At 43.5% G+C, this 27172-nt stretch overlaps 3 protein-coding genes across 4 annotated transcripts in view; 1 reads left to right on the forward strand and 2 right to left on the reverse strand.

Moving 5' to 3' along the window:
- LOC118674084 (zinc finger protein 234-like) overlaps nt 1-13567 on the reverse strand; it is a 38160-nt gene extending 24593 nt beyond the window's left edge. The window contains exon 1 of the mRNA XM_036345316.1: nt 13515-13567. The gene's annotated coding sequence lies outside the window, so the exon portion shown is untranslated. The remainder of the gene's footprint in view (nt 1-13514) is intronic.
- On the reverse strand, nt 1527-26206 carry LOC118674086 (zinc finger protein 234-like). 2 transcript variants are annotated; one of them, XM_036345322.1, is made up of 4 exons: nt 26090-26206; nt 18112-18207; nt 13515-13641; nt 1527-4012 (listed from the first exon to the last, which is right to left on the reverse strand). In XM_036345322.1, exons 2-4 carry the CDS (start codon nt 18124-18126, stop codon nt 2592-2594), a joined length of 1563 nt encoding a protein of 520 aa, XP_036201215.1. In that variant the 5' UTR covers nt 18127-18207; nt 26090-26206; the 3' UTR covers nt 1527-2591. The 2 variants fall into 2 exon arrangements, with proteins under 2 accessions (XP_036201215.1, XP_036201216.1); XM_036345323.1 differs by lacking the exon at nt 13515-13641 and having other exon boundaries at nt 26090-26142.
- Nucleotides 19423-23239, forward strand: LOC118674698 (ADP-ribosylation factor 4-like). Its single transcript, XM_036346757.1, has 2 exons — nt 19423-19434; nt 22471-23239. Exons 1-2 carry the CDS (start codon nt 19423-19425, stop codon nt 23014-23016), a joined length of 558 nt encoding a protein of 185 aa, XP_036202650.1. The 3' UTR covers nt 23017-23239.
- Nucleotides 26207-27172: the final 966 nt, after the last annotated feature.

Below are 27172 nucleotides of genomic sequence, written 5' to 3' on the forward strand. Positions count from 1 at the left end.
ATACTCAAGTTGGTATGTGGGTTCCTTGTTTCATTGGAGAAGGACAAGCAATTCTCTGTTTAGAATAGTCTGGTGCCCCCTGTGTCACTCAGCCACCACCACAGCCACAGCCCACCATGGCCACACCTCGGCCAGGAGCTTTCTCCTGTTCAGGTAAGAGAAAGCCAGTGTTTATCCTTCTTTGCTGCATTGATCCAGGAGATAATTGTTTCATTCATCCAGACCAGGTCTAAGTGGGCTTGGCAACTACTGGAGAGAGAACTCTGAACCTTGTTCCAGCCAGCCACCATGGAGTGACACTGAGACATGGGTGCAATAGACAGAGCTAGTGGGTCACAAAAGTACTGGTCTTTTTTTTTTTTAGATATATTTTATTGATTTTTTACAGAGAAGGGAGAAGGATAGTTAGAAACATCAATGAGATAAACATCAATCAGCTGCCTCCTGCACGCCCCCTACTGGGGATGTACCCGCAACCAAGGTACATGCCCTTGACCAGAATCGAACCCGGGATCCTTCAGTCCGCAGGCTGACGCTCTAGCCACTGAGCCAAACGGGTCAGGGCAAAAGTACTGGTCTTTTGACTCCCTTGCCTAACTATGCAAAAAATTCCTTAGAGATTATAACAAACAAACTTTGCCAAGGATTTCCTCAATTCCTTGACAGCCAGGAAAAGGAGGATTGTCTATAAGAATTTACAGTGTAATTTCAGGGATAAAAAGTCACTCGCCTTATTCTTCATTCAGGCATGTGCCCTGACCAGGAATCAAACCATGACCTCCTGGATCATAGGTCAATGCTTAACCACTGAGCAATGCCAGCCGGGCAATAAAAATATATATATATATATATATATATATATATATATATATATATATATATATATATATATATAAAAAGTAGTACTGAATGGCCGATGTGGTTCAGTTGGTTGGGTGTTGTCTCATGCACCAAAAAGTTGCTGGTTGATTCCCGGTCGGGGCACATGCCAGGGTTGTGGGTTTGATACCTAGAGGGTGTGCAGGAGGCCAATGATAGATGTACTGTTCTCACATTGATGTTTCTCTCTCTCCCTCTTTAAAAAAAATCAATTAAAAAAAAGTACAGAATTGCATCTCACTATTATGCTATGTTCCCTACCCATGCACATCTTTTCTTCAAAGAATTACTTTTAACCTCCCCAACATGTGTATCCCCACTTTACATCTATCTCCAGTACTTGCCTGCTCCCTGGCTTATGCCCAAAGATGTGTCACATGCATTAACTTATTTGTGTATTCAAATAACCAAAAAAAATTTTTGAATACTGATGGAGTCCTATTCTTTAATTTTGATCTTATAAGATAACATAGAACAATCTTAATAGGAATCCATACTGTAAAGGATTCATATTAATCATTTTTCAAATTCCATTATACATAATTTACCAGTTTGATCAAATTGATGTTCATTGAGAAATTAAAACACATAATGGGACTAAAAAAATGAAAATATTACCAAATAGTCGTGCCAGAGAAGATCATTACTACCAGTATCACTCCCACATTTTATTTTTATACACACATACACAGATTTATGAACTTAATTCTATTATGAAGGCCACAGTCTGAGTTCACAAAGCCCATAGTATGTTCTTTTTCTGTTATTACATGTCCTTGTCATCACTTTAACGACTCCAAGTTATTTTGGAAATATATAACTTAAACAAATTTCTACTGATGAACACTTAATTCCATTCTAAAAATTGTGTGGCATTACTGATGTGGTATTAAAAAATTATTTGAATCTCATGATCTTAAATTCTTAAACTATGACTTCTAAATTACACATTGTTATATCTGTTTTCCAAAGATGTGTGTTTACCAAAACAGAAAAGCATGTAAATGGCATTCCAGTGCCAGTAATGAATACATTTGATGAAATTACCAAATCCCAACAAGTTTTTCTGGTATTTCTTTCATGGGGATAAGGGAAGAATATAGGAAGTTGAGAAACTAAATGTCTTTCAAATTTGGCATAGCCCCAACCAGTCCGCAGGCTGACGCTCTATCCCCTGAGCCAAACCAGTCAGGGCTAAATCTGACCCTTTTAATGGGTTACTTTGAACTCTTGCCTTAACACTGTTGAAAATGTCAATTGTGATATGTGCAGTAGCCAGTTATTGCAAAGTTAAAACTGTTTGCACTGTGAGAAAAACCAAAAGATGAATTTATATTATATATACTAACGGAACACCAGGCAGAAACCCAAATAATAAGAACCCAACCTCAGAACAGAGCCAGAGGGTAGGCCAGGAGCCAACTGCCAGGATACTACCAAAATAACGCTGCGGCGTGCAGGAGCCAGTGCACTTCTGTATTTCAACTCATGTTTGTTTCCCTGAATTATTTTTTGCAGGTTTCCTCTTCCAGATACAATTTAAAAATATTATATATATTTTCTTCCTTTGACTGATTTCACAAACGAGTACTGAATACATATACGAAGTGCTAATCAATGTTAACACGCTCCCTGCCCTCATGCCCTCACCGCAACACTTGTGTAGTCTCAGAATCACTGGGATATGTTGCACCATGGCTGAGACATTCACTTTAATGAAACAAAGGTTTTCCTTCCTCTGAGAATGGATGCAATTTATCACGGACATGGCTTCTGCAATGAAGTCTAAAGTATGACCTTGACTTGAAGCGCTTACCGCATACCTCACACTTGTAAGGCTTCTCCTTTGTGTGAACTTTCTGATGAGACTGTAGATGTGAAAACTGAGTGAAAAGTTTACCACACGCATCACATTTGTACGGCTTCTCTCCAGTGTGGACTCTCTGATGAAGCTTAAGGTGTGAGGCCCTACTTAAGTGCTTGCCGCACACCCAGCATGTGTATGGCTTCTCTCCTGTGTGGATGCTCCGATGCACTTCCAGATCCAAGCTGGTCTTGTAGCCCTTCCCACACTCCTCACATTTAAATGGCTTTTCTCTTGTGTGGACTTTTAGGTGAGCTTGTAGGTAGGCTTTCCGACCAAAGCTCTTCCCACACTCCTCACACGTGAACGGCTTTTCCCCGCTGTGGACTTGCTGATGGGCCAGAAGAAGGGAGGCCCACCTGTAGCTCTTCCCACACTCCGCACAGTTATAGGGTTTCTCTTCCGTGTGAAACCTCTGATGCCGATAGAGTTCTGTCTTAGAGTAGAAGCTCTTTCCACACTTGTCACATTTGTATGATTTCTGTCCCGTGTGGATGCTCTTATGGATGTAAAGATGTGAGCACCAACTGAAGCACTTCCCGCACTCTTCACATTTGTACGGTTTCTCTCCCGTGTGGATCACACAGTGACTATTAAGTGCTGACCTACGACGGAATTTCTTCCCACATATATCGCATTTGAACGGTTTCTCCCCCGTGTGGACCCTCTGATGGTTGTAAAGATGGTAAGCACGAAGGAAGGTCCTCCCACATTCCTCACACTTATAAGGTTTCTCTCCTGAGTGTAATTTGCAATGGTCACTAAGGGTTGCCCTACGACTGAATCCTTTCCCACACTGCTCACATTTAAATGGTTTGTCTACCGTGTGGACTCGCTGATGGGTTTGCAGACGTGAGCTCTGACTGAATTCCTTACCACACTTATCACACTTATAGCATTTCTCTCCCAAGTGAACTCTCTGATGAATACGGAGCCCTGAGCTAAAGAAGAAGCTTTTTCCACACTCACCACATGTATGAGACTTCTCTCCTGAGTGTATCTGTTGATGAAGATCAAAGTTGAAGATATCATAAAAGAATCTGTTAGATTCATTTCCCCAGTACGGTTTCTGGCCTGTGTGAGTTATAGATAGTCCTGCCCCAACCTGGCTGATTGAATCATCGTGTTTAGGGAACTGAGAACTCTTGATCATGGAGTCTTGGCTCCTGATTAGGTCACTTGCAATTTGGTGCCATATTTGCCAACAGGAAAGTTCTTCATGTGGTTCTAGTTCTGTAAGAGTCTCCATCTCATATTGAATCTTGCCTCCTATAAGAAGAGAGAATTTAAAGATGTGGATAAATGCAGACTTTGTTCAGTGTCTTTAAGAATTCACATTTAGGCCTAACTGGTTTGGCTCAGTGGATAGAGCGTTGGCCTGTGAACTGAAGGGTCCCGGTTCGACCCGGTTCGATTCCGGTCAAGTGCATTTACCTTGGTTACAGGCACCACCCCAGTAGGGAGTGTGCAAGAAGCAGCTGAATCGATGTTTCTCTCTTATCGATGTTTCTAACTCTCTCTCCCTCTCCCTTCCTCTCTGTAAAAAATCAATAAAATATATTTAAAAAGAAAGAAAGAAAGAAAGAAAGAAAGAAAGAAAGAAAGAAAGAAAGAAAGAAAGAAAGAAAGAAAGAAAGAAAAAGAATTCACATTTAGGAGAGAGCGTGAGACTTCAATAAATCCAGGGACTATTCACTATGTCCTTTGGATATGTGTCATGGTATCTGGTTTACAGAAACCAAGAAGAAGTCCAGCAGGCTCTTTTCCACTAAGCATCAATGAAATAAATCTAGAACCACACCAAGTCTCCTATGTGAGGTACAACTTAGAAATCAAAGACTTCATAACAAATACAGTAATATGATACGTTAATCAGTTACTGTTTCCATTGAATTTTATAATCAATGTAAAGTCTTCGATAGTAAATTATGAAGCAAATATATACACAATGAAGTATGAATCAAATTTTAAAGAAAAGCAGTAACATAATCAATACTTTGTATATTTGGATTTACGTTACACATCCTTACATTAGATATCTTACACAAAAAGGGATCTGGCGTTTGCCCTCCACATCTGAGAGATAAGCTCTAAGCATTTGAAATGTCATGTCTGGAAAGACATGAGGGTCTGGAGTCACAGTGGCTGGTACAACAATATGATTTTGGAATGAGGCTAACGACACCAGAAAGACCAGATTGTGATTGTGGATAAAGCTTTCAGTTACCTGGTGGTGTGAATCAAAAGACAGAATAACCTCATAAAACTATTCAAGGTATGCTGGCCATGTGAGGGAACCCCATTGTACTGAGGCTTAGGGGAGCTTCCCTGATTGGCAATACCCTGTGTAATTTCACACCTTTATGTTGGAAAGTAACACAGAAACACGTCCTTGATCCACACAGAGAGGACAGTGGAAGCTCTGTGTCTGGCTCTTCTCTAGACTCCTTTTCTCCTACTTAATTGTAAGGTGAATCCTTCCCTTTAAAAGCACTAACTATGAGTATAACAGCATTCAGCGAGTTCTATTTGGCCATCTAGACTAGAGACACATTCAAAGTGAAGGCAGTTTGGGGACCCCCACCCCCCAAACTTGCAGTTGGTGTCAAGTACAGGAGGAGGAGTGTAAACTGTCCCTCTAAACTTTGTAGTTGGCTAAACTCTTTACAATCCTGCATGTAAAAAACCTAGAGCTGTTTGTATCTATGTATGCAACGTAAATTCTACATAATATGTGTAGTTCATCTTATTGTTCTGTGTTGATACACACAGAACTTAGTTAAGATATCTGATAAAAGAAACTAGTTTTGCTGTGAAGCCAAGTCTACCCACAGGAACAGAGAAAGGGTGATGAGAAAATTAAAGGGTGAAAACACCACACAAAGGCCTATGTAATGGTTTCTTCTGAGGCTTCTGGACTATCTCTTTCAAAACAGAGTGTGGAAAAACTTTGGATAGAGAGAAATTGGGTGTTCACATCAGTTTTTAGATTGAAAACAGCAGCCTGTTAGTTAGCTGTAAAACAAATTTTAACACATGCAATAGTCCTAGCTGGTTTTGCTCAATGGATAGAGAGTCAGCCTATGGACTGAAGGGTCCCGGGTTTGATTTCGGTCAAGGGCACATGCCCGGGTTTTGGGCTCAATCTCCAGTAGGAGGCAGCCAATCAACGATTCTCTCTCATCATTGATGTTTCTATCTCTCTCCCTCTCTGAAATCAATTAAAAAAACACACACACAACAAAACAAAACAAAACACATGCAATAAATATGTGGAATAAAGAATCAGGATAGAAACTATCAGAGCATCGTCACCAGCAGGAATGAGCTCATTGCGCATATTATCTTGCAAAGTCATACATATAAATCGACACATATGTATAGTATTTCCTTTGGTTACACTGAGAGATGCATTTCTTAGGATGGCTTGTTGTACCAAAAAATTGAAAACTTGATTCAGGAACTTACCAAGTCCTTAATTAGACAAATTACTCAAATAGAAAGGTAAGTTCCAAGGTAAGTGCCTTGGAAAAATACTGCTAAGGTAAGTGTGTACCTCTTAATAGGTACTGCAGTTTATGGTTAAACTTCATAAATTGTCACTTTAAAATAGTTTTGCAGGGAGGACACAGACGTCTCTCTGAGGATGTGACAATTTTGAGTGGGCAGTTTCTTAATACGTTCCAGGCCAGATCGTTCACCAGCTGAAAATGAAACAATATGTCTCTATAAAAATAAAGGGAAATCCTGTGATAGAATAGACAACATTCAGATGTGTGACTGGTGTTACTTTTATCCTCATTCTTCCCCTTCTTGCACATGGAAGAGAAACCTGGTGACAGTGACATGGATGTTGACTTTGTAAGATGCAAACGGGCTGCAGACGGGCAAATCGTTCAAAGGAAAGGCAGCCTGCAAGCTGGTTGTTGTCTGAGAGCTCAGGGAATGCAGATTATGTTTTTCCCATTTGTGGGGGAGCGATCCAGGAGAAAACACCAGAATCCTCACTAAAGAAAGTTTTACTCCTGGAAATGAATATGCCCCCTATGCCAGGCTCCAGGAAAGCCACGGGGAAGGCATGTTCCACAGTGCAGTCACAATCACAATGCTTAGAAGTTTCCCTGGGATGTGGGTCAAGTGCACACACACAAACACACAGTGACGCTAAGGGCATCTAAGTAAGTAGAAATTATATGGGCTGTCATCTGGAGACAAAAAAATGTACTCAGTATCTTTCATTTGCTCTGTTGAATGTATCGCTTATTAGCTGTCTCCATGAGTCATGGAGTGACGGGGTGAAAAGGAAACATGAGGGTCTATGCAACAGTTTCTTATGCGGGTTCTGGACTGTCTGTTTGAAAACAGTGTGGGAACTCTTTGTTTGTAGATAAACTGGCCTTTCACATCAATTTTTCAAATCAGAAATCACAGGCCTAGCCCAGTCAGCATGCTCAGTGGTTGAGCAGCGACCTATGAACCAGGAGGTCACATTTCGATTCCCAGTCAGGTCACATGCCCGGGTGGCGGGCTCGATCCCCAGTGAGGGCCGTGCAGGAGGCAGCCGATCAATGATTCTCATCATTGATGTTTCTATCTTTCTCTTCCTCTCCCTTCCTCTCTGAAATCAATAAAAATATATTTTTAAAAAAATCACAGGCCTTCAACGAGCTATGAAATAAATGTCAAATTTTGTAATAAGCATTTAGGAAAATAAACAATAGAAACTATCACATCACCACCAGCAGGGAAGACAGTAAGGCTCGCCTACCCAATAATTCATTCATTAAGTCAATAAATATTTACAGGTATCTGCCATGTCCTGGACTATTCTAGGCACTGAGGATACAGCAATAAACAAAATAATGATAATTCTCCTCCTGTAGATTATATTCCACTGGGGAGAGAGAAGTGATAGATAAACAAAAACATGAGACACACTATCAGGTAAGTAAAGATAGAATTGTATTTTATTTTTAAATGTATATTTTTATTGATTTCAGAGAGGAAGGGAGAGGGAGAGAGAGATAGAAACATCAATGATGAGAGAGAATCATTGATCGGGAAAGAATCATTGATCAGCTGCCTCCTGCACGCCCCACACTGGGTATGGAGCCTGCCACCAGGGCATGTGCCCTGACCAGGAATCAAACCATGACCTCCTGGTTCATACGTCAATACTCAACCACTGAGCCATGACAGTTGGGCAACAGAATTGTATTTTAAATAGTGTGGTCAGAAGGCCTGTGTCATGATATTGAAACTGATTAGGCAACGAAAGAAAAAAGAAAGGGCCAGTAGTATTTGGGGTGAAAGAGCATTCCAGGCAGAAGGAAGTACAGGACCTGAAGGAAAAGCAATGTTCCTGGAAGATGTCCACGTCCAATCCCCAGAGCCTATGAACATGTTATTTACACAGTAGATAATGGGGTTGCAGATGCAATTAAGGTTGCTAACCATAAAAATGGGAAGAGCACCCAGGATTATCCCAGAGGGACCAATGTAATCAGAAGGGGCCTGAGAGGCGGGAGACAGTGAGAAGAGTGGTAAAGGAAGAGTCTAGAACAGCAGTTCTCAACCTATGGGTCTCGACCCCTTTGGGGGTCCAACGACCCTTTCACTGGGGTCGCCTAAGACCATCAGAAAACACATATATAATTACATATTATTGTGATTAATCACTATGCTTTAATTATGTTCAATTTGTAACAATGAAAATACATCCTGTGTATCAGATATTTATATTACGATTCATAACAGTAGCAAAATTAGAGTTATGAAGTAGCAACGAAAATAATTTTATGGTTGAGGGTCACCACAACATGAGGAACTGTATTAAAGGGTCGCAGCATTAGGAAGGTTGAGAACCACTGGTCTAGAAGAATGGTCAGAAATGCAACAATGATGGCTTTGAAGACAGAGGAAGGAGAACGAGAGCCAAGAAACTGGGAAGGTCCTAGAGCAGTGACGGTGAACCTTTTGAGCTCGGCCTGTCAGCATTCTGAAAAACCCTAACTCGCCAAAACCGGTTTGGCTCAGTGGACAGAGCGTCCGCCTGCGGACTGAAGGGTCCCAGGTTCGATTCCGGTCAAGGGCATGTACCTGGGTTGCGGGCACATCCCCAGTGGGAGATGTGCTGGAGGCAGCTGATCGATGTTTCTCTCTCATCGATGTTTCTAACTCTCTATCTCTCTCCCTTCCTCTCTGTAAAAAATCAATAAAAATATATTAAAAAAAAATAATAATAAAAGAAAAACCCTAACTTAACTCTGGTGCCGTGTCACATATAGAAATTTTTTGATATTTGTAACCAAAGTAAAACAAAGACTTATATTTTTGATATTTATTTTATATATTTAAATGCCATTTAACAAAGAAAAATCAACCAAAAAAATGAGTTCGCGTGTCATCTCTGACACGCGTGTCATAGGTTTGCCATCACTGTCCTAGATACTAGCAACCCAAGGGGAAGGGTCCTTCCTAGAGCATCCAGAAAGACACACAGCCCTGCAGGCACCTTGACTTAGCTCAGTGAGACATGTCACACTTCACACCTAAAGATCTAAAATATAATAAAAATTTTTTGGTAGCTCTGCTATGTTTATAGTAATTTGTTACAGCAGCAACAGGCAATGTATAGAATCCTTGGCAGGTCTGAGGAACAGTAAGGGGGACAATGTGTGTGGGAAAAATGGAACAAGAGGAAGAGGACTGGAGATGTATTTAGAGAGGGAGTGGGGACCCAGGGCAGACCACAGGGGACTCCAGACTCCAAGAGCCACTTTAAGTGGTTGGAAGAAAAAAAAAAAAGATAAAAGAATAAAAAAAAAATTCTATTCCTCACCTGATGACATTTCCATTGATTTCACTGAGAGCAAGGGAGGGAGAGAGAGAGAAAAAAAGAGAAAGAGAGGGAGAGCGAGCCAAACATCAATTGGTTGCCTCCCATACATGCCCCATCTGGGGCCAGAAATAGAACCCAAAACACAGGTATGTGCCCTGACCAAAAACGGAACCTGTGACCTTTCAGTATATGGGACAATGCTCCTACCAATGGAGCCACACCAGCCAGGGCTGAATTCCCTTTTCTTTGGATTGCCATATTCACCATCCAAAATTTTTCTCCCCTTACTAAGTGGACCATGTCTTGTTTGACTGTTTGATGCCCAGTGAACATGCAAAGTCACATGCTTAATACCAAAACATTCTAGGTAAACTGTCCTGGAAACTTAGGTTCCCACTGCATACTCTCCCAGTAATCAGAAGCAGTGTTTTTCAAACATTTTCTAAAAAATGACCAATTTACAATAATGCCATTTGTCAAGACCCATACAAGTGGGCTCTCTCCGGAGCATGCCCATGACTTTCTTCCCTCCCAGGTGTGCATCCTTACTTTTCTCTCCTAAACCCGAAGGGTCCCCATAAGACTTGCAACCAGGGGAAACCAAGATGGCGGCATAGGTAAACACCGGAGATTGCTGCCTTGCACAACCACTTCAAGAATACAACTAAAAGACGGAACGGACATCAACCAGAACCACAGGAAGGCTGGCTGAGTGGAAATTCTACAACTAGAAGGAAAGAGAAAAGCATACTGAGACTCAGAGGAGCTGTGGTGTGGAAGTAAAGTACAGAGGTACATAGGCACACGCGGAGAGGGCTGGTGGCTGAGGACATGGTTGTCTTTTTCAATCAGTAGGGAGTCTCAAGCTCTGAGCTCCAGTTCCAGGCAAGTCTCTGGGGACCCAGACTCATACGGGAGGAACTGGACTGTCTGGCATTGGTTGGAACTCGAAGGCAGCGTTCTCTCGGAGGTGCTTGCAGCGATTGCCGGGACCCTGAGAAGTGGGGCCTCTGAGGGCAGCCATAGCTGCTTGCTCCGCCCTGTTGATCCCCTGGGACCCCCACCCCGCCCAAGCTGTGTGCCGGCTTTTGCATATGAAAGGCCTGGCCCTTTGCAATCTGAAAATTACCTAACAAACTTGCAGCTGGCCCAAGGCCCCAGGGCAACTTGCATTGCTTCACAGCTGAGCTCCTGCTGGGTAGCCTCAGGTAGAGGCTAAATTAGCACCTCCTTAGAGATCCAGGAGCCAGTGCACCTAGTTGTCAGAGTGGGACCATCGAGATTGCAGCTCCTCGGATCCATAAAGTACACACTCAGCAGGCAGACTCAGTGAGCACCAAAGCCCTACTGAAGCAAGTCTTGCCCTGGAGGGGTATTTCCAGCAGAGAAGTTCTCCCACTGCAGACACAACTGATTCTCACAGACAATTGGCCTGGAGGTCAATTCCTCCCAGTGATACCTACAACAAGCAAGGCTTAACTACAACAAGAATGTGCACAAAGCCCACAAGGGGGTGCACCAAGAGTGTCCACCTCAGGTAATTGGGGAGGCTGAGCCACTGGGCCCTATAGGACACCTAGCACAGAAAGCCACTCTATCAACACAGGGAAGCATAAAAAATGCAGAGGCAAAGAAACAGGACACAAATGACAGAAATGGAGGAAAGCAAACTACTGAATATAGAGTTCAAAACAAAACTTATAAGGTTTTTCAAGAACTTTCTAGAAACCGCCGATAAATTTAGTAAGACCCTCAAAAAGTCTGGTGAGACCGCCGATAAATGTAGTGAGACCCTCAAGAAATCTAGTGAGACCCTCGAGGTTATGAAAAAGAACCAACTAGACATTAAGCATACACTGAAATAAAGGATATTATACAGAGTTCCAACTGCAGACTAGAGGAGCACAAGAATCAAGTCAAAGATTTGAAATACGAAGAAGCAAAAAACACCCAACCGGAAAAGCAAAATGAAAAAAGAATCCAAAAATACGAAGATAGTGTAAGGAGCCTCTGGGACAGCTTCAAGCGTACCAACATCCGAATTATAGGGGTGCCAGAAGATGAGAAAGAGCAAGATATTGAAAACCTATTTGAAGAAATAATGACAGAAAACTTCCCCTACCTGGTGAAAGAAATAGACTTACAAGTCCAGGAAGCACAGAGAACCCCAAACAAAAGGAATCCAAAGAGGACCACACCAAGACACATCATCATTAAAATGCCAAGAGCAAAAGACAAAGAGAGAATCTTAAAAGCAGCAAGAGAAAGAAAGTCAGTTACCTACAAGGGAGTACCCATACGACTGTCAGCTGATTTCTCAACAGAAACTTTGCAGGCCAGAAGGGAGTGGCAAGAAATATTCAAAGTGATGAATGCTAAGAACCTACAACCAAGATTACTTTATCCAGCAAAGCTACCATTTAGAATTGAAGGTCAGATAAAGAGCTTCACAGATAAGGAAAAGCTAAAGGAGTTCATCACCACCAAACCAGTATTATATGAAATGCTGAAAGGTATCCTTTAAGAAGAGGAAGAAGAAGAAAAAGGTAAAGATACAAATTATTAACAACAAATACACATCTATCAACAAGTGAATCTAAAAATCAAGTGAATAAATAATCTGATGAACAGAATAAACTGGTGATTATAATAGAATCAGGGGCATAGAAAGGGAGTGGACTGACTATTCTTGGGGGGGAAGGGGTGTGGGGGATTCGGGAAGAGACTGGACAAAAATCGTGCACCTATGGATGAGGACAGTAGGGGAGGCGGTGAGGGTGGAGGGTGGGTTGGGAACTGGTTGGAGAGGAGCTATGGGGGGAAAAAAGAGGAACAACTGTAATAATCTGAACAATAAAGATTTAATTAAAAAAAAAAAAAAAAAGACTTGCAACCAGGGGCACAACAGACAGCAGCAGCTCATCCGGGGCTCACCCCCTGACCTTGTCTCCAAGGCCCCCTTTCCTCTGACTTTTCAGTGAGCTAACAGCAGCCCCACCAGGGTTCAGTTCCAGAGCCAAAGCAGAGCACTGCCTAGGCTAGTGATGGCGAACCTATGACACTCATTTTTTTGGTTGATTTTTTTTGTTAAATGGCATTTAAATATATAAAATAAATATTAAAAATATAAATCTTTGTTTTACTATGGTTGCAAATATCAAAAAATTTCTCTATGTGACACGGCACCAGAGTTAAGTTAGGGTTTTTTAAAATGCTGACACGCCGAGCTCAAAAGGTTCACCATCACTGGCCTAGGCTCTCCTGTTGCTTCTTCTACCCTAAGCCATTCTTTTGTTTCAGTCCCCAGCTTTAATAAACATACTGACAGAATAAAATTTTAAAAAGACCCATACACATATGCAGAATGAGTTAGGCAATACTTCCTCCTTGAATATGTTGGAAGAGTGTGAGAGGATCAGTAATCTAATTAATTTTATTTCCTTAAAAACTGAGAGTAGGGCCCTGGCTGGCTGGCTCAGTTGGTTGGAGCATCGTCCTGTACACCAAAAGGTTGCAGGCTCGAGTCCCGGTCAGGGCACATACCTAGGTTTTGGGTTCAATCCCAGGTTGGGGTGCGTGTGGGAAGCAACCGATCCATGTTTCTCTTTCTCTCTAAAAATCAATAAAAACATATCCTTGGGTGAGGATTAAAAAAAAATTGAGAGTAGGTCTCAATTGATTTTATAACTCATGATAGAGTCAAAAATTGATAAGGCAGAGCGGTATACTGTGCATTTACAATTCCTTAACAAAACACAAACTTGCCCGCTGATAAAAACAAAATAATTCGCTCTCTGTGTCCACTGTATATTAGGAAAGTCAGACCCCCAAACTCAGGGAACCATTACAAGGGCTCCAAAGCCTTGAACACCCAAGGATACAAAGCTACTCCCGGGAGCTGACATGCAGTCACAGAGCGCCTGTCCTCACCCACTGAGACCAGGTTCCGGAAGTTCTCCAGCATCACGTCTCGGTACAGCTTCCTCTGGGACGGATCCAGCAGCCCCAGCTCCTCCTCCGTGAAGACCACAGCCACGTCCTGGAACGTCACTTCCTCCTACAACACCGAACACATGTAATCTCAACCAGCACCGAGCAGATGCCGTCGGCTTATGTGTTCTTTCAACAGAATGGCTAGTGTTCCTTGACCCTGGCTTGGTTTCCTGTGTGAACTTAAGCAGGTTTCTCAGTTTCTTCCTATTTGAGTGAAACATGAAATCAAGAACCTCCTTATCCAGTAGCTCAAAGGAGTAAGTGCATGGCATATCCAGCAAGACGACTTTTTCTTTTTTATTGATTTGAGAGAGAAACATCAATTTGTTGTTCCACTCATTTACGCATTCACTGGTTGCTTCTTGTATGTGCCCTGGCCAGAGATCGAACTCGCAACCTTGGTTTATTGGCACAACACTCTAACCAACTGAGCTATCTGGCCAGGGCAAGACTAGATATTTTTAAATAATATTTTTATTCAGGCACAGCTGCAGCAGGGAAGTTCTCGGAACCCAGCTGCCTGGGGTCCAGTTTCCACCCTGGCATCTTCCTGCAGGCCCATCTCGTGCGTCCCGCAGCTCCGGACTATTGTGGGTGTCAACCCGAGACATGGGGAAAGTGAGGAGGCTGCAGGCCCACGTGCACCAGGCTGCCATGAGGCTCACAATGGAGTCCAGGCTCGGCCTCTCACCTCTGGCCCAGGAGGCAGCCCCTCTCCACAGGCCTTGGCTGCTGGAGTCTGGAGAAAGGTGTGTATCTCCTAAACTCTAAGGGACCACATGAGGCTTGCAGCCAGGGCAGCAATGGGCAGTGGCAGTTCCTCCCAGGCAAACCCCCTGAGCCTGGCCCCTGGCCCCTTTCTCTGACTTCTTAGTGAGCCAAAGCAGACCAGCCTACACTCATTTCCCCAGCCCTTCCTTTGTTTCATTGTCCCTAGCTTTAATAAACGTCTTCTAAAAATATATATATATTTTTATTCATATTTAAAGAGAGAGGAGGGGACAGGGAGAAAGAGAAACATCCATGTGAGAGCGAAACATTGATCAGCTACCTCCTGCATGCCCCCTACTGGTATGGAGCCAGCACCCTGGGCATGTGGCCTGACCAGGAATCGAACCAGTAACCTTTTGGTGCCCAGGACCATGCTCAATCAACTGAGCCACACCATCCAGGGCAAGAGAGAACATCTTTAACCACTGTTATACCTTAGGTTATAACTGGAGGCAACTAAGATATCCTTCAGGTGGTGAATGGATAAACTGTGGTACATCCAGACCACAGTATAATTTAGTGCTAAAAAGAAATGAGCTATTAAACCACAAAAAGACATGGAGGTAATTTTAACGCATATTACTAAGTAAAAGAAGCCCGTTTAAAGGTTATTTATGGATATTCCAATTACATGACATTCTGGAAGAGGTAAAATTATGCAGACTGTAAAAAGATCAGGGGGTGCCAGGGGCTGGAGGAAGAGAAGGATAAAGAGGTGGAGCACAAGGGGATTTCAGAACATGAAACTAGTGTGTATGAGAGCATAATGGCTGGGACATGCCATAATATAGCGGTTCTCAATCTGTGGGTCGCAACCCCTTTGGCGGTCAAACGACCCTTTCACAGGGGTCGCCTAAGACCATCCTGCATATCAGATATTTACATGACGATTCATAACAGTAGCAACATTACAGTTATGAAGTAGCAACAAAAATAATTTTATGGTTGGGTTACAACACGAGGAACTGTATTTAAAGGGCCAGAAGGCTGAGAACCACTGCCATAATATATTTGTCCAAAACCTACAGAATAGAATGTACACAGTGAACCCTAAGCCTGACTGGTGAGGCTCAGCATTGACCTATGAACCAGGAGGTCACGGTTCTATTCCTGGTCATGGCACACCCAGTAGGGGCCTTGCAGGAGACAGCTAATCAATAATTCTCTCTCATCATTGATGTTTCTATCACTCTCTCCCTCTCTGAAATCAATAAAAAATATATTATTTAAAAAGAAAAAGGGAACCCTAATGTAAAGTCTGGATTCTGGTGATAATGATGTGTCAATGCAGGTTCATCAATTCTAACAAATGTACCAATCTGATGGGGGGTATTATAAAGGCAGAGGCCCTGGCCAGTGTGGCTCAGTGATTAGGATGTCAGTCTGCAGACTGAAGGGTTGAGGTCTTGATTCCCAGTTAAGAGCATGTACCTGGGTTGCAGGTTCCTTCCCTGGCCCCCTTCTCGACACTTGTGGGAGGCAGCCAACTGATGTCTCTCTCACATCGATGCTTCTCTCTCTATCTCTCTTTCTCTCTCTCTTCCTCCCTCCCTCCCCTCTTCCCTCGCTCCCACTCTCTTTATAAAATAATCAATGGAAAAATATCCTCAGATGAGGATTAACAGGAAAAAAAAAATAGATGAGGCTGTGCATGTGTGAAGGCAGGAGGTACAGGGAAATCTGTGTATCTTCTGCTGGATTTTAATGTGAATGCAAAACTGCCCTAAAACATAAAGTCTATTATTTAAGAACATACACACAAACATAAGGTTATATATTACTTTGAAAAAAGAATTATTACATGCAGGAATAAATGTAGATTAGTAGCCCAGCTGGTGTGGCACAGTGGCTGAGTGCCAGGAGCCAGTCCACCCTTGCTGCTTGACACAGTCGCTGCAGGAAAGAAACATCTGAACAGCATATGTTTCAAGGGACCTGGCGTATATGGCATATGTTTGCTCTCCCCCTCTTAGTGCTATGTGTTTTAACCAGGACCACCTCCCTGAGAAAGATTGTTTCCCCAAGTGGGGATGTTGGGGATTGACGGGACTGTGGAGGGGAATGAATCAGTAAAACCCCCTAGTGTTACAGAAATACCATGTATTACTTATGAAGAACTTGGACTAAGACTGTTGGCAATAAATTTGGGACTTGTGGGGCCCATATCCCAGGGGTCTGCCCACCAGGGAAAGCACCAAAGCCTACACCCCTGGAGACCCACCGACACAGGGCAGTCCCAGGGAAGGCAAGCATCGGGGCTGGGAGGACATAACCTTTACTGGGTAGGATAATCTCCTTCAGTCACTTCCTTGTATCAGTAGAGCATGAGAATAGTGACCTTGGAATAGCCCTTATAATTGAACACAGAGATTAACCTAGACAAGATTAAAATCAACAGAACTAGATAGAGACAGGATTTTTGGCAAAGGTCAGATAAGAAACTATGGACTTGAAACAAGGAACTATAGAAGGTCAAGGGAGGACCCAAAACATACTATGATGTGACTATAGAGGGTGCTTATAGGATCAAATGGTATAAATACAGATGTAACAGGAGAAAAAAGAGAGAACCCACTATACCAGGGGTGGGCAAACTTTTTGACTCGAGGGCCACAATGGGTTCTTAAACTGGACCGGAGGGCCGGAACAAAAGCATGGCTGGAGTGTTTGTGTGAACTAATATAAATTCAAAGTAAACATCATTACATAAAAGGGTACGGTCTTTTTTTTTTTTAGTTTTATTCATTTCAAACGGGCCGTATCTGGCCCGCGGGCCGTAGTTTGCCCACGGCTGTACTATACTGATCAACTGAACGCTGTCTCTGTCAATCATTCTTCGCTGACTCCATCCACACCTTTGGGAACCCCTGGACCTGCTAGGGCTAGACCCCAACAGTTAAGCAGCGACCTATGAACCAGAAGGTCACTTTTCCATTCCCTGGGCATATGCCCAAGATGCAGGCTTGATCTCCCATAGGGGGCATGGAAGAGGCAGACAACCAGTGATTGATTTTCACTCATCATTGATTTTTCTCTCTCCCTGTCCCTTCCTCTCTGAAATCAATAAAAATATATTTTAAAAAGAGTAGATGAGTAAGTAAAAGACATGTAGGATCTTGCCGAAACCGGTGTGGCTCAGTGGATAGAGCGTCGGCCTGCGGACTGAAAGGTCCCAGGTTCGATTCCGGTCAAGGGCATGTACCTGGGTTGCGGGCATATCCCCAGTAGGAGATGTGCAGGAGGCAGCTGATCGACGTTTCTCTCTCATCGATGTTTCTAACTTTCTATCTCTTTCCCTTTCTCTCTGTAAAAAATCAATAAAATATATTAAAAAAAAATAAAATAAAAAAAAAAAAAAAAAAAAGAAGTTAAAAATTAAAAAGTGTGTCAATAATAGAAATACTACATAATCATAAAAAGTAAATGTGACATTAAATGAAAAAGCCCTATTTAATATTAGATGTAATTGTGAATATTAATTAAGCTATGAATACACGAGGAAGAGAATATAAGAAAATAATAGTTAATGTGCCAGCAGTGAAGTAATAAAGTTGGAGAACTTGTGGTCATTTCTATTAATTTGTCCACATATTTTTGAAGTAAAATGAAATGACAAAATAAAACCAACACTAAAAGCAAGTAAAAGTAAACACATCTTTAAATGCCTGGTGTTCTCCTTGAGTCATCCAGGAAAGGGAAAAGCACGTCATCTTCTGAGTAGCGAGCTGGAATTTTTAACAGTAAAAAAGTGAACCATACGCACCTTAAGTGTGGTCATTCTTGTCTTCTTACTTCTGCAAATGTAGGTCCTGGCTGAGATATGGAGAGTCCTGGCAGGTAGAACTGTGCCTGGGAGTGTCTGAAAAGACAGAAAAAGGGCATGAAAGGGTGACCGGGATGTTGCTCACCTCCCTGAATACTTCCTGTGAATTAGCCAAGGAGCCCCTTTCTTGAGGTGGCTGCTGCTGTACACAGCTTGGCGAGATCTCAGCAGGGCCTCCATTCCTGCACCACACACACACTGGCACCATCTCCAACACTGCCTTGTGGTACCCAAGGTCACAAATCAGATTCTGGTATGATACAAATTGAGACAATAGAATGTCCAGAGCAAGGATCATCTCTGGAGCAGCAATATATGGGTTCAAATCCTAATTCAGCACCTCACGGAGATGGGCTGTCTTGGGCAAATTAGTAACATCTCTTTTCCTCAATTGTGTCATATGTACAACTGAGAGAATATTAGCTCCAAATTAATTGAACTCTTCAGAGCTAGAAAGCACTTTATTTATTTATTTTTTTAAATATATTTTATTGATTTTTTGACAGAGAGGAAGGGAGAGAGATAGAGAGAGTTAGAAACATCGATGAGAGAGAAACATCGATCAGCTGCCTCCTGCACATCTCCTATTGGGGATGTGCCCGCAACCCAGGTACATGCCCTTGACCGGAATCGAACCTGGGACCTTTCAGTCCGCAGGCCGACGCTCTATCCACTGAGCCAAACCGGTTTCGGCTGGAAAGCACTTTAAATACTAAAAGGATTTCTTATTTTTATAGCTATAGTAAAAAAGATGGTATTTTATAATATGAAATTGGTCTATAATGTGATCACTACCAAAAGACATTGTATGGTACCTGTACTTCTGAAGTGATTGTTCTGTTCTGTAAAGGTCACTCAGAACTTCTGAAAAATCTGTTGACTGCCTCATTGTCTTCCCTAACAATGTGAAACTTTAGCAATAATTTTTAAATGACCACAGACAACTGTTTTCTAAAACAACAACAACAAGGCTGGTCCGAGTGCAGTGGTGTCTTACAACTAAAACAACAACAACAATAACAACAAATTGGTTTCTAGTATCTGATAAGAAACACAAGATTCTGGACAAGATTTGTGGAAAACAGTTTTGGCAGTTTCTTAAAAAGTTATTCCTAAAGTTACCAATCACCAAGCAATTCCACTTCTAGGTATCTATCAAAGAGAAATGAAAACATATCTCCACACAAAAACTTACACCTAAGTGTTTATAAAACTGTTATTCATAAGAACCCCAAACAGGAAACAACTAAAATGTACACCTATGTGGGTGAATGGATAGGGAAAGTGTGATATATCCACAGTAAAATATTCACGGGCAATAAAAAGGAATGGAATTATGATATGTACTACAACATGATCTTGAAACATTATAAGTTAAAGAGCCAGTCTCAAAAGACCACATATTGTTTTATCCCATTTAAATAAAAGGTTGAAAAATACAGAGACAGGAAGTAAGCTAGTGGTTGGTCTGAGATATGAGAATGAGGATTAACTATATATGGGAACTAGAGGGCCGGTGCATGAAAACTCAGCCCGGCCTGCCCCCTCTCACAGTCTGGGCACCCTGAGGGGCGGGAGGCGACCCAGCTATCAGGGGAAGGCGACGCCCCCATCACACCTCTGCTGCTGTGCAAGCCTCGGCCGGCCCTGGTTACCTGAGCCTCCGGCGGCCTTGGGAGGCTTGGCAGCCGACCCCCGAGGCTTGCCTGCACCTTGGGCCGGCCCTAATGACTGGGGGGCTCTGGTGGGGCTGAGGGACTGGGCATCGCCATCTTGTGGCTATGGGCACCGCCATCTTTGTGACGGGGTAATGGTCAATTTGCATATTCCCTCTTTATTAGATAGCATAGCAGAGAGAACGAAGATGGTGGTGTAGGTAAATGTCAGTACTCACATCCTCCCACAACCACTTCAAAGTTACAACTAAAATACAGAATAACCATCATTCAGAACCCCCTGAAATCTGGCTGCCTGGAAGTCCTATGACTAGAAAAGTAAAGAAGAAAGTGCATCGAGACTGGTCAGAGGGGTGGAGGCACAAAACAGGCTGGTCTGACACACGTGTGGTTTTTTTTTTTAACTCGGGAAGGATAGATATATTGGCTGTGGAGGTCTCCCGCGAGGAGCAAGGGGTCCCAGCCTCACACCAGACCCCCACCCAGGGTTCCAGGGCTAGAAAGAGAAGTCTCTGTATCTTTGGGGTGTAAAAACCACCCGGGATTGGGACTGAGTGATATGGAGGCTGCTGGAGAACCAGGCATTTCCTCTTAAAGGGCTAGCACAGGAGTTACACAGTCCCGCTTCCTCTGAGCTCCAGCACTGGACAGCAGTATTGGGGGAATCAGGGACATACGGGAGGAACTGGATTGTCTGGCATTGGGGCAGGAACACAGGGGCGGCTTTTCCCCAGACAAGGGTGCTTGCAGGGGTCATCGTTCCTGTGCTGGGACCTCCCCCATTCCAGAGCCGACTGGCAGCCATATCTGAGTTTCCATCAGTGAGGCTCACACTGTTCACTCCACCCTGGTGATTCCCTGAGAAACCTGCCCCATCCAACTTGCAGCCCCACCCAAGTTGTTTGCAGTGGCTTTTCCGTCTGAATGTCCTGTCCTGGTTCAGGCTTTAGACTTTCCTAAAATCTCTCAAACGAGGAGCAGCTGGTGTCAACATGCCCCATATCTTTAATAATAAAAGCATAATATGCTAATTAGACCAGACGTCCTTCTAGACGACCTTCTGAATGAGGCCGTGGTGGGGGGGGGTGGGAGGAGTGCTAAGGCAGAGGCAGCCATGGCAGCGGGCGGGGGCCAAGGCAGAGTCAGCCGCTGCGGCATCAGGGGCTCAGACCCTTGCACAAATTTCGTGCATCGGGCCTCTAGTCTATCAATAAGATATCCAAGACTTGGCACCAGCACTAGCCTGCCTTGCTTCACAGCTTGGCCTAGCCTGGGCACCTCCAAGCCCAATACAAATAGCAAATAGCAGCCATCTGCAGATCCTTCTGTAGCTCCTGACGGGTGGCCCCAAGCAGTGGCAGACTTTGCACGTCCCAGAAGGCCCCAGAGCCAGTGTACCTGGCGGACAGCTTCAGGCTATACCAGATTACAACTCTACACATCACAAGCCACACTCAAGGAGTAGACTCGGTGAGCACCAAAGCCCCACTGAAGCATGTCCTGCTCCATAAGGGTGTCTCTTGCACAGTGGCTCTTCCACTGTAGTCGCAGCTGGTCCTCACAGTCAATTGGCCTGGAGGTCAACTCCTCGCAATCAAGGGTCAACTACAATAAGACTGTGCACACGGCCCACACAGGGGCACACCTAGAGGGCCCAGCTCAGGTGTCTGGGGAGGCTGAGCCACTGGGCCCTACAGGACACCTACTACACATGGCCAATCTACCAATTCCAGGAGACACAGCAACTCAACCTAATACATAGAAACAAACACATGGAAGCTGCCAAAATGTGGGACACAGAAACATGTGACAGATGAAAGAACAGAAGAAATCTCCAGAAAAAGAACGAAATGAAATGGAAACAAGCACACTACTAGGTAAAGAGTTCAAAACAACGGTTATAAGTTTGCTCAAGGATCTTAATGAGAGGTTCAAGGAACTTAGACTTTCAAGGAACTTAATGAGAATTTCAAGGATCTTAGTGAGAATTTTAAAGACATGAAAAAGGACCAGTCAGGTGCAGCCACTATGGAAGACAGTATGGAGTTTCCTCAAAAAGTTAAAAATGGAACTCCCATTTGACCCAATAATCCCACTTCTAGGAATATATCCCAAGAAACCAGAAATACCCATCAGAAAGGATATATGCACCCCTATGTTCATAGCACCACAATTCACCATAGCTAAGATCTGGAAACAGCCTAAGTGCCCATCAGTAGATGAATGGATTAGAAAACTGTGGTACATCTACACGATGGAATACTATGCTGCTGTAAAAAAGAAGGAATTCTTACCATTTCCAACAGCATGTAACTGGAGAGCATTATGCTAAGTGAAATAAGCCAGTCAGTGAATGAAAAATACCACATGATCTCACTCATTTATGGGTAATAAAGACCATTATAAACTGATGAACAAAAATAGATATAGAGGTCCACGCCCCGCTGATTCTGGTCCCGGAGCGTCACCCAGCACACTGGCTAGTGAGCCGCCCCTGCCGCCCTCTTTCTTCGTTAGCTCCTCTCCTTCTCGCTCAGCTTGCCGGGAACATGAAAAGAGAAGGCCGGGGGAAGCTCTGAACCCCTTCTGCTCCTGCCTATCGCAAGTGCAACTACCGCCATAGGCCTCATCATCTCCTCCCTCTTCCCTCTTCTCCTGCCTCTTCGGCAAGAAGCAGATGCGCATTTTGATGGTTGGATTGGATGCTGCTGGCAAGACGACCATTCTGTATAAACTGAAGTTAGGGGAGACAGTCACCACAATTCCTACCATTGGTTTTAATGTGGAAACAGTAGAATATAAGAACATTTGTTTCACAGTATGGGATGTTGGTGGTCAAGATAAAATAAGGCCTTTCTGGGGGCATTACTTCCAGAACACCCAGGGTCTTATTTTTGTGGTAGATAGCAATGATCGTGAAAGAATTCAGGAAGGAGCTGAAGAGCTGCAAAAAATGCTTCGGGAAGATGAGTTTCAAGATGCAGTGTTGCTGCTTTTTGCAAATAAACAGGATTTGCCAAATGCTATGGCCATCAGTGAAATGACGGATAAATTAGCTCTTCAGTCTCTTCGTAACAGAACATGGTATGTTCAAGCCACTTGTGCTACACAAGGAACTGGCCTGTATGAGGGACTTGACTGGCTGTCAAATGAGCTTTTAAAACGTTAAATGAAACTGGGTATCTAATCAAGGACATGTTGGATAGAATTTGTCTAGGCTTGTTACAACAAAATTAGTTTGCATCTTGGTTATTAAACAGTATCTGGGACTGGTTTGGGCAGAATATTACAGCGTTTAAACTTATTTTGTTGCCAATTATTGTTTACCAAGTATAAATGTTGCACTTTAGCAATATGCTTGGTTTTAAAGAAATTATCTTTAACTTGGGGGGGGGGGGGGAATTTTCTCTTTTAATTTTACTTCCCTTAAGCCTAAATGTCTGAACATAGCTATTGTGACACCTTTAAATAAATCCGTTTTGAATGTTTTTTGAGCCCACAAAAAATAATGTTTTAAAGTTATCCCCTTGCTACTTTACTGATACCTTTATCAATCCTGGGACAGTCTGCTGATTTAAAAATAAAATGTAGCATTCCATTTGTATTTATTTTCCTCCCTTGCCAAAAAGATTTTCTAATACTGCTTGTACCAGCCAGGGAAATGCTCCAAAACACTACTGAGATCTCCTGCACTGAGGAACTTACTACTCCTCCCTTCTCTCCCCCGATTATGACTCCTGGCTTCCATCAGCCAAGCTTACCTTGGTGTGGTTTGGATTCAATAGCTAATTAGTTCTATGCTGGTAGCAAAGAGTTCATATGGAGATGATTTTTAATACCCAGCAGATTGTCTTTCTTTATATTGTATCTTTTTTATGTTGCATGTTGCTTTTGGTATCAGCCTGACTCTTTGCCCAGTATATGATAGTTCTGCTGATGTTTTATTGTTTATTGGTGAACGTATTTTCATTAAGAGTTTTTGGAAAACTCATCAAACTCAAATGAATAAGTTTTCTTCATAACCCATTTGGAATTATTCCTAATAAAATGATAAAATATATAAAAAAAATAGATACAGAGGCAGAGCAGCATGGAACAGACTGTCAAACTGCAGCGGGAAGGCTGGGGAGGGTTGGGGGAACAGGGGATAGAGATCAACGGAAGGACTTGTATGCATGCATATAAGCATAACCAATGGAAACAAGGCACTGGGGCACAGGGGAGGCCGGAGGAAGGTCAAGGGGGGGAAAAAAGGAGACATATGTACTACTCTTTGTAATACTTTAAGCAATAAAACAAAATTAAAAAGGACCAGTCAGAAATTAAACATACACTAACTGAAATAAAGAATTTACAGGGATTCAATAGTAGCATAGAGGACTCCAGAAACAAATTAATGATTTGGAATATGAGAAAGCAAAAAACACCCATCAGAAGAGCAAAAAGAAAAAAGAATCCAAAAATATGAAAATAGTGTAAGGAGCCTCTGGGACAACTTCAAATGTACCAATATTCACATTATGGGGGTGCCAAAGAAGAGAGAGCAAGATATTGAAAACCTATTTGAAGAAATAATGACAGAAAACTTCCCCTACCTGGTGAAAGAAATAAACTTACAAGTCCAGGAAGCTCAGAGAACCCCAAACAAAAGGAATCCAAAGAGGACCACACCAAGACACATCATAATTAAAATGCCAAGAGCAAAAGACAAAGAGAGAATCTTAAAAGCAGCAAGAGAAAAGCAGTTACCTATAAGGGAGCACCCATACAACTGTCATCTGATTTCTCAACAGAAACTTTGCAGGCCAGAAGGGAGTGGCAAGAAATATTCAAAGTGATGAATGCCAAGAACCTACAACCTAGATTACTTTATCCAGTAAAGCTATCATTCAGAATTGAAGGTCAGATAAAGAGCTTCACAGATAAGAAAAAGCAAAAGGAGTTCACCACCACCAAACCAGAATAACATGAAATGTTGAAGGGTATTCTTTAAGAAGAGGAGGTGGAGAAGGAGGAGGGAGTAGAGGAGGAGGGGGAGGGGGAAGAGGAGAAGGAGAAAAAAGATGAACAATAAAATGGCAACAAATACAGATCTATCAACAATTGTATCAAAAAATCAAAATAAACGAACAAGAAATCTAATGAACAAAATAAACTGATGAATAAAATGGAAACATGGAACAGACTGACGAATCTCAGAGGGAAGGGGGGGAAGGGACGGGGAGAGATGAACCTAAAATCTTATATGCAAATATGCATCCCCTATGGACACAGACAACAGGGTGGTGAAGGCCTGGGCTGGGGCGGGAACTGGGTAGAAGGAGGGGCAATGGGGGGCGGAAGAGGGACATCTGCAATCCTCTCAACAAATTTTTAAAATAAAGATTAAAAAAATAAACATGCAGACTAGAGCAAGAATAAGGAAGTTATAGCAGAACAAAGCAGCCGCTTGGGCGTTGCAAGGCCACGTTCCTTCAGGGGAAGGCAAAGGTCCACGGCAGCTGACCTACCTAGTGCTCATCTGGAGATTCCTGATGGACTAGTTTAAGACTCCACTCCTGGGAGAGACGAACTGTCATGAAGTCTCAGTGCGGAGACAGGAGGCTTAGCCTAACTGACTCCTTCTGGGGCCCTGTCCTGTTTCTAACATCCCTGTCCGAGAAATCAGAGCTGTACAGCGCCTTCCCCACTGCCGCCTCCTTCCCAGCCAGGAGTGGCTGGAAGTCCAGCTTCCTACAGAGATCACAGGGAAATAAATGCCTGGGCACCGCAGCTCCAGCTCCAAACCCATCGCACTCCCCGGTTTCCGGGGAAACGAGCACTTCCCAAAACTAAGAAGTACGGACCACAAGAAGCCACCATTCGCCACCTGCCGAGAACTGCCTGGAGACTTTTACGAGTACTCTCGTTTAATACTCAAACCGCTGCATTAAGATAGTCATGTCATCCCAACTTCACAGAAAGACGTCGGAGACAGAGATGTAGGTAATTTGTTCAATGCTCTGCCTCGGGAAGCCGCAGAGCGGGTGGACGGTGCGCGGCCCCGGGAGGCGGAAAGCGCTGGAGACGCCGGACCCGACCGCCCCAGACGCGGACGCGCCCCGCCGAGGGGAATGCCTGCCGCCCAAGCCCTGACACCCCCGCTTTCGGATACAACCTTTTCCTCCCAAACCGGTGGTCGGCCGGGTTTTACCGGGACCCAGAGAAGTTCGGGAGGTTGGGCAAACACGGAGCCCACTTACCGCAGAGCAGGGAGCGCAGACGGTCACCTGGGCGCCCAGGGAGGAAGCGCAACGCTGGAAATACACCTCCCAGAATTCCCCTGCCCCGGCGGCGCCCAGGCGGAAGTGTCCGCGACTCTGCGGGACCTGTGGACTACACTTCCCAGAAAGCCCGGGGACTCGGCCCGCAGTCGCACCCGCCTCAAGCGGAAGTGCTCGGTACCCTACGGAGTGGGACCACCAGGACCACGGAAGTCGTGGGAACGAAGTTCGCCCCGTCGCCCTCACGGCGGCAACGTGATAACGACACTGAGGGATAGTGTTTCCCTCTCCTGAATCCACGAGCAGAACTAAATGTCTTCAGTGATTACAGTGTTGTTGGAAAAGTGAACAATGAGCTACGAAATTAAATATTAATCTCAAACCAGGAAATGTTCAATTTAGGGGCAGTAGGGAGAAGAAAGGAGGGTAACCTTGTGTGTAATGTTAACTGTACGAGAATTAAAGCGGGGTGTTTGAAGAATGGGGAGGGAGAATGGTTTGGGAGAGGCAATGATGTGCGAAGAAGGTGTGGACAAAAGGGGCCACATGGCTGACTGACAAGCTCAGGGGAGGCCTGCATGGTGGTCTTGCAAACTCAGAGACCTAAAGTAACCACAAAGGATGGTCTGAAATTAAACTTTAACTAAAGCAGTTATGGTGGGTGGTTACATCCTAGGCCGGTATCTTCACTGACAAGGTCAACCTTTACCTCAACTGAGCCTGTCTGTCTTTTTGCATCTATGATAACACACCCTCGAAATGTTTGGGTGTATTATTTGTAACTTTCCTTTTTCTGGAGCCCCTGGGGCACAACCAAATCTGTGCTGGGCGCCAGGAGAGATACCATGAATTCCTTCATTATCATGTTAATTGATCCTTCTCCAGAACATTATCTCAATTCATTGAGGTTCTGCTTCCCGGCATTTGACAGTTTGGCTGAAATAAACTCATAAAAATTCTTTACAGGTTTCAATGATTTTTTTATGTTAACAAAGGTATTAACCTCTATTCTTTTAAAAATATAAATATTTATTGATTTCAGAGAGGAAGTGAGAGGGAGAG

Source organism: Myotis myotis, unplaced genomic scaffold (assembly GCF_014108235.1).
Source record: "Myotis myotis isolate mMyoMyo1 unplaced genomic scaffold, mMyoMyo1.p scaffold_m19_p_19, whole genome shotgun sequence".
Classification (NCBI taxonomy): Eukaryota; Metazoa; Chordata; class Mammalia; order Chiroptera; family Vespertilionidae; genus Myotis; species Myotis myotis.

What these genes read in the sequence shown, in the direction of transcription:
- LOC118674086 (XM_036345322.1), bottom strand. An exon ending in CCGGAACCTGGTCTCAGTGG is followed by an intron (nt 4,013 to 13,514) that starts GTGAGGACAGGC and finishes CTCTTCTTATAG; the next exon opens with GAGGCAAGATTCAATATGAG.